The sequence below is a fragment of the Herpailurus yagouaroundi genome, unplaced genomic scaffold, assembly GCF_014898765.1.
Source record: "Herpailurus yagouaroundi ecotype Mexico unplaced genomic scaffold, PumYag 29, whole genome shotgun sequence".
NCBI lineage: Eukaryota > Metazoa > Chordata > Mammalia > Carnivora > Felidae > Herpailurus > Herpailurus yagouaroundi.
Window position 1 is genome coordinate 94,761,567 of NW_024412377.1, and position 8,390 is coordinate 94,769,956.

General features: G+C 35.9%; 1 protein-coding gene across 4 annotated transcripts in view; it reads left to right on the top strand.

The window, feature by feature from the left end:
• Positions 1-8,390, top strand: part of SSBP2 (single stranded DNA binding protein 2) — a 316,842-nt gene that overhangs the window by 87,397 nt on the left and 221,055 nt on the right. For all 4 annotated transcript variants that reach the window (XM_040449499.1, XM_040449505.1, XM_040449513.1 and 1 more), the window contains exon 2: positions 2,455-2,527. In XM_040449499.1, coding sequence (XP_040305433.1) covers positions 2,455-2,527 — 73 coding nt within the window. The remainder of the gene's footprint in view (positions 1-2,454; positions 2,528-8,390) is intronic.

Consider the following 8,390-nt stretch of genomic DNA (forward strand, 5'->3'; position numbering starts at 1 on the left):
TCCACTTGTAAAGAGATATCCATTTTATTATATAATTGAGAAAAACATAGTAGAAATATATTAGCTCCTTTAATATTACAAAGAAGAGATTATGAGGAAGTGATTTGCTTAACTTGGAATGAATGGTGTTCATTGCAAGGACGCAGCAACACTTGTGCTGTTCTGGGGTCCATTCCCCTTCCTCCAAGGCCCACCTGCTGTCTCTGCTTCATGCTCTGCCTCTTGCTTCCTACTTTTCCAAGCTTGGTGGAACATCCTTATTGTTCAGCCTTTTCTTGTTTAGTGGGTAACACTGGTTTGGTGCCAGGCCCAAGATTTGACCAACTGTAAGAAATTGCTGTAAGAAAAGGTTTCTTCTCAGGCAGTAGGGTGACACTGTCACTAGCAAGCAATTTTGAGGCTTCATAGTCTCTCCAGGAAAAATTCACAATTCTTTTTTGAGGTGAGATTTGCCACTGTGGTCAGAGAATCATGTGATAGGTTTGGGAGTAGTTAGTGGAAGGACAGGTTGTGTGGGATACGTGTATTTAAAGAACATGTAGTAAGAATCACTAGTAGGTGGGCGCATGGGTGGCTCAGTCGGTTAAGCGTCTGACTCGGCTCAGGTCATGATCTCGCAGTTTGTGGGTTCGAGCCCTGTGTCGGGCTCTGTGCTGACAGTTCAGAGCCTGAAGCCTGTTTCAGATTCTGTGTCTCCCTCTCTCTCTGCTCCTCCCCTACTCACGCTCCATCTATGTCTCTCAATAATAAATAAATATTAAAAAAAAAAAAGAATCACTAGTAGGGATTGTTTGCAACTATAGGAATATTATTATTCCCATATTCATTATGTACTTTGGGGATGAGCCATGTTTCCACAGGAGATAAGGCAATCAAAAGGAAGATATCATGTTCCTCATGTGTGTTAGGGTAGAAAAAGTGTTGAGAAACACGATCTAAGAAGTGTCATTCAACTTGAAGAGGTTAGGAGATGTTTCTAATAACATACTTTTTATCTAAGTGTAATTTTAACAGATGTCTACTCTCTTGTGGTACTTGGTAACCACGGAGTAATTCTCATTTTGAGTGTTTGGCAATTCTGGAATGGGGAAAGAATTGAATGGACAGAGCAATTGAATTTCTACTAGCTTTCTCTTTTCATGACACGCATGATATTTTTCATGAAAATGAAGAAAATATTCATTTTTGCAAATGCTATCAGTCTTTAACAATCAGAAATTCACTTGGCAAGAGAAATGGTGTAGCTCTACAGAATTGTGGTTATTATTACATTGTTTTGTTTACTGTAAACCTGGCTTAATATTGGTAAATATAGTGTAGCAGAAACTGAACTGTTGTGAGCTATCTGGGCATCAGTCCAAGATATCATTAAAAATACTGCCTCAGACTAATTTGAGTTTATGAATAATATTTTGTTAACAGCTCAACTGAAATTGAGCCACATGGTGTAGCTTAAAATTCTGAATCCACAAGATAATGAGAATAGTACAAGTGTATAGTGCATACTTAATAGTCTATATTTAAATGATAAATTTATATGTAATTTTGTGTTAACCTGTAAACTATAAGCATCCAAATGCTTAATATGATTTGCTGTTTTTAAAGTCTGCTTAATGTTGTGGTTTGCTGATAATTTGAATTCTTACAAACTAATGTACTATGTTGTTGGTTTAATAATCATACCTAAAGACTAAGGACAGGTTGCCTGAACAAATATTAAAATGGACTTTGAGTATCCATATTAGCATAGAGATGTGCAAATAGCTGGAGTTTATGTTAATATTCACCAAGAAGATTGAAGGATATAAAGTTGTTGGAAAGGTCCAATTACTTAATTCATTTATTTTAATAATGAAAGATAATAATTATAACAATAGGTTATGGAGATTATTAATGTTGAGTTATAAATTATCAATTATATTAGGCATGACAAAGGGAACGAGGTTATGATAAGTGACATGATCAAAGACAAAATCCCCTTTTAGGTGTTTCTTGTCAAGAAAAGCTATATTTGCTTTTTTTCTTTGTGTGCTATTTTAATTAGTTTAAGTTCTTTCTGAACAGACATGTATAAACTCCCATTAAATAGCAATGGGAAGAGTTGTTTTTCTGTCACTGTTAGTGTGTAAGATATTTTTGTAATGAAAAGGTATGTGCATTAAAGAGTGAATTTTAAATATACATCTTCTTGGGGCGCCTGGGTGGCTCAGTCGGTTAAGCTGCCGACTTTGGCCCAGTGAGTTTGAGCGGTCCATGAGTTTGAGCCCCACGTCGGGCTCTGTGCTGACAGCTCAGAGCCTGGAGCCTGTTTCAGATTCTGTGTCTCCCTCTCTCTGACCCTCCCCCGTTCATGCTTTGTCTCTCTCCGTCTCAAAAATAAATAAACGCTAAAAAAAAAAAAAAAAAAATTTAAAAATATACATCTTCTCAATACATACTTTATTTATTTTCCAGGTTAGCACTCTACGTATATGAATATCTGCTCCATGTAGGAGCTCAGAAATCGGCCCAAACATTTTTATCAGAGGTATGTTTTCTTTATTTTTTATATTTTATTTTAATATCTTATAGAAGTGGATGCAAATATTCTGTAACAATTATTTGGAAAAACTGTCATTACATACTATACAGAGAATGCTCAGTTATCAGTATGCTTCATACTCTTTGTAGATTATTTGTAAGCATTTTTAGTACTGCATTTTCATGCCGATAAGCTTCTACTCAACTTTTTAGCCATTTATCCCCCTGTAGAAATAGAAACTAATATTAGCCTTGGCAACAGTAATGAAGAAAGCAAATTTGCTTTAAAAAAAAAAAAAGACAAATATCACCATATCTCTAGTTTTAGCAGTGTCTTATTTTGGCATTATTCATAATTTTGGAAAATATGAGTTTTGTTTGTTTTTATTTTGTATGGATAATAGTGGATTTATGACTAAATTTAGTTAGAAAACATTTTGATAATCTTATTTCAGGTTTTTGTTTCTTTGTGTATTTTTCTCTTCACATTTTTCAGTTTAAATTTCAGCTTTCTTACAATGGTACTTTTTCTTCTTCAATTTATATAATGATGAGGATGAGGAGGATTTTACTGACTTCTGTTCCATGTCAGGCACATAATATGCCAAGGTACTTTACATATATTATCTTGAATTCTTTTAAGAAATTTGTTAGGCAGATGGTATTATTCCTGTTTACTGATAAGAACAGCAGGGCTCAGAGAATTTATATAACTGGCTCATAGTCATGTAGCTGAGTGAATTGCAGAATTGGAATTCAAACTTAGATCTTCATTTATTCCAAAGCTTCTGGTGTTCCCCCCATATTGGTTCTGTCCAGTTTGCTATTCATTAGCTTTATGTGGCTTTTTCAACGCTTGAAATACGACTAATCCTGTAAACACTGGATTTTGAAGATTTAGTGTGAACAGAAGAATATAAAATATCAGTCATTTAAAGTTTTTGATCGCACATTGAAATGATAGTATTGTAGATATATTGGGTAAAATAAATTACTAAAATTAATTTTACCATTTTCTTCTTTTTTAATGTGGTCACTAGAGAATTTAAAGGTACATATGCAGCACTTATCTGTGGCCTATGTTTGTATTTTTATGGGACAAGTCCTAGTCAAAATAATATTTCTAGTGATCTCGTTAGTTTGACCTCCACCAGATCAGGGACACGACAGGCTATTCCTTGACCAAAGTGCCTTGCTAGAGTACAACCTTCTTGAGAATCACTTATTCCTAAAACAAATACACAAGTAAACACATATAACCTCCAATCTTGTATCTAATTAATTAGTATATGTGAACTATTAGGGCCTATTTGCAAATAAGGAATTTGAGAGGTATGTCCAGAACATATAAGAAGTCAATTATTTTAACGTAGAATGAATATATAGAGTGTAATAAAATTGGATTTTAAAGTTTATTCAAATCAAAACAGAAGTTTAGTGTATTTATATCTTCTTTTTTTTTTTTTTTTAATTTTTTTTTTTCAACGTTTTTTTTTATTTTATTTTTGGGACAGAGAGAGACAGAGCATGAACGGGGGAGGGGCAGAGAGAGAGGGAGACACAGAATCGGAAACAGGCTCCAGGCTCTGAGCCATCAGCCCAGAGCCTGACGCGGGGCTCGAACTCACGGACCACGAGATCGTGACCTGGCTGAAGTCGGACGCTTAACCGACTGCGCCACCCAGGCGCCCCTATTTATATCTTCTTAAATCATTAATTAGAAGACTTTGTGCATGACCTTTCTTGCCACCTTGACTGCTGGTTTTTTCAGAGGCAGTGACTGAGATTGTAAAAAGGATGCTCCTAATATTTGTATGCTTAATCACTGCCAACTTCCAGTATGTTTAAAAGAAACTAAAGACAGCCATGCAGATTTAAAATTATTATTTTAGGGGCACCTGAGTGGCTCAGTTGGTTAAGTGTCCAACTTTGGCTCAGGTCATGATCTCAAGGTTTGTGAGTTCGAGCCCTGCCTCATGCTCTCTGCTATCAGCACAGAGCCTGCTTGGGATCCTCTCTCTTCCTCTCTTTTTCTCTCCCTCCCCCACTCACATGTGTGTGCTCTTTCCCTCAAAAATAAACATTAAAAATTATTTATTTATTAAAAAATAATTTTTAATGTTTATTTTTGAGAGAGACAAAGAAAGAGTGAGAGAGGGGCAAAGAGAAAGGGAGACACAGAATCTGAAGCAGGCTCTAGGCTCTGGGCTGTCAACACAGAGCCTGACACCCAGGCAGCCCCCAGAAAAATTTTTTTAAATAAAATTTTTATTTTAATGCAGTTGAAAACATGATGAAACTTTAATGAAGAGATTTACTGATCTCTTTCCTTAGGTCAGGGAACATTTGGAATTGACTCATCTTGCTGAATCCTCAGGGGTTCCCATGACTATATTTTCTTACCAACTTTATAATATGTCAGATGCAGTGATTATTAAACTTCATCAGAAAAGAAAAATGTTGTTAATTTATTTAAGGAAGTTCAGCTGTTTTGACTCAAATGGATCATGTGGATTGAGCATAACTAAGTTGAGATAACTAGATAATGTACTGATACACCTTGAGCTCAATGGAAAATGGATATATAAATTTTCTAGGGCTATTTGGTAAAAATAAAATTACAATTTCAGAAGACATTCACACTTTTCTGACAAGTATTTACCAAGATTTTATTTTCTCTGGCTTCATTTGGAATACAAAACTGAAGTTTCTCTGAATTATCAGTCTGGTTCAGTTTCACAAGAGGAATCAATTAAGCTGAAAACAAACTATTGTCACCAAGAAGGCACATTATTGCTGGATTTTGGAGATGAGTGTGTGTGATTCCGAGAACCGTTCTTTACTTTCTAGCTTGCCAAACTCTGAGTGGCACTGTGAAAATACATTCTCATTACCTAAATATCCAATATAGTGTTTGCCATATTGTAGGGAATGGCTAGATTAATTGAGGTGTATGTTTGCCAAAATGTGAAAGAATAAGTTAGATCTATTTCGACTTAATATGGATAGACTTCCAAAACATTTTCAAATAAAAGAAGCAAGCTGAAGTATGCCATTTACATGGAAACCTTTGAACATCAAGGAACATGATGCAATACTGTGTATTTTTGTGTGTACATATTTATGAGTGTGAAGTATATTGAGAGGTCTGAAAGAATATACATGCCAGACTAGTTTCTGAGAGTAGGAATTTTAAAGTGATTAGAGGGGAATTTTATCCTTAGTTGCATATACATATATGCCACATATGCCATACACACACACACACGCACACACACACACACACACACACACGCACACATACACATATATAGTTTGTACAGTTATTTACAAGTAAAAATAATAGAAAATACAAAATTATCTCAATTTTAAAATGGAAGCCTGGAGGTTGATTTGTGATAGGCCATTTGAGTGCACCCTAAAGTTCTAAATAATTTCATTTGGTTAAATTTCGGTCCTTTTCTATCTCATACTAAGTACTAATTTTGGTTCCAATCTCTCTCATACTAAGTTTTCACAATACCTAGCTGCTTGTATTTGCCTATACATACTATAGATTTCTATCTCTGGGCTTTACTCTACCTAATCCTCACCCTCCTCACCTGACTAGCTTAGAAGTAGCTTTTCCTAGGAATGCTTTCTTAGGCTTCACTTCTTTAAGTTGATAGTGCACTCCTACTGAAGACTTCTGATACTGTTTCAGGAAGCTTGGACTTGATCTTCTTGGAAAAGGGAGCTTTTGAAATGTTGTTGTTGTTTTTAATTTTTTTTAAGCCTGTATTCAGTTTTGAGAGTGTGAGAGACAGAGCGTGAGTGGGAGAGGGGCAGAGAGAGAGGGAGACACAGAATCTGAAGCAGGCTCCAGGCTCCGAGCTGTCAGCACAGAGCCCCACGCGGGGCTCAAGCTCACGGACTGTGAGATTATGACCTGAGCTGAAGTTGGACGCTTAACTGACTGAGCCAGCCAGGTGCCCCAGGCTTTGGAAGGTTTTTAAGTAAAAGAAAAACATAGTTTGGTTTGTACTCTGGTATCTTTGTGAATGGTGGTACCCCTTCCCTCCCCTCCCAACTATGGTTTGTAAAGAAAGGAGAATATAATCTTTTAGAGCTTTGTACCCTAGTTAGCATTGCTTTCTCTCTTATTTTTACTTGGATCATATGGAAAATTTAAGTCGGCTTGTTGTAGAACCAGTTCTTAAGTAATTTGAGAAATAAGGGACCATCTTATCTAAATTCTGGTGAGTCTATCCCCAAGTATTTTTACATAATTCACAAGAGTTACACAAGGAATTTAAAGAAAAATTAGGGAGACCTGTTTATTTGGGTTGGGTATTGTGATAAAAAGGAAATGATTGAAATAGCACCAATTACTCAGATGTTCAATGTTCCTATATTGAAGAAGTTAGAATCATGAGGGTATGGATGACTATGATGTTAATGAGCCCTTTGGTACCAGGATTTGCTGTGCTGGGCCATCTCTTTCCTTAGTATGGGTTTACTTATGCATGAAGTTGTGAGAAAGTCAAATTGGAACTCTCCGTATCATCTGAACAAGTAAACTGTGTATCTCAGCAGCCCAGGCTGTCACGGGATTTGGCCTTTCTGATAATGCCCTTTGCCTGGTCTGTCAGAAACTGAACTGCTCTTGATAGTTTTTATTATCAGCCAGAAGAATAGGGCACTATTAACCCAGCATTTTTTTTTTTTTTTACTAGTTAAAAGAGGTAGCATTGAACTAATGATAGAAATCAAAACATCTCTCTACCCAGGTTATGTTAACTAGTTCATTGTTAGATCTGATTCATGATAGATTCTAAATCATTACCTGAATGTTGTTTTCTACGACCTTAACGTTTCTACGACCTTAAATATTTTTACCTTCAACAGGACAAAATTGAAAATTCTTTAGAAATGTTTTCAATGTAGAGCTCTTCTTCACCTTTATCTTTTATTATCCTTCAGTATTCAAAAATTACATACAGAATGTTAAGAAATATTTACAATTTGGGGAGGGGAAAGAAAAGAAATCTTTACAATTCTGTATCAATTTTTTGTTACTTTGATTTCATTGGAAACTATCCTTTCTTGGTTATCTCATTTCATTATGCAAGGACAATTCCAATTCATACCTGAAATTTTGCATGGTATTTATCATGCCTCCGAATAAGGCTTGGTGACCTCACCAAATAAAGTTAAGAATTAGAATGTTGCAGAGATCAAGATTTTCCCCCTCCTTAAGAATTTTACATTGTTTAGATTTCTAGCCCTTATTTGGCATAAATTAGCCTGTAAGTCAGAAAGAGAAGCTTGAAAACATCCAACAGATTGCTTCTTCAGATTTTATTAGGAATGCTCAGTTATTGAACATAATAGATTCTAAAATACTATTCTTTCTCTTTACCTTTCACTGAGAAGAGAAAATAGCAACAATTTCCTAAACAGTTTCTTGAACTATAACTTGGAGGCAACATAGTATTGTGGGTGAGAGCAATTTCTTTGTGGCCAGAGTGCTGAGTTTGAATTATGTTCTACATTTTATTTACTTACTCAGTTTTCTTTTCTTTTTCTTTCCTCCTTCCTTCCTTCCTTCTTGAGAGAAAGTGTAAGCAGGGGAGAGGGGCAGAGGGAGGGAGGGAAGGAGGGAGAGAGAGAGAGAGAGAGAGAGAGAGAGAGAGAATCTTTTTTTTTTTAATTTATATATGAAATTTATTGTCAAATTGGTTTCCATACAACACCCAGTGCTCATCCCAAAAGGTGCCCTCCTCAATACCTATCACCCACCCTCTCCTCCCTCCCACCCCCCATCAACCCTCAGTTTGCTCTCAGTTCTCAACAGTCTCTTATGCTTTGGCTCTCTCCCACTCTAACCT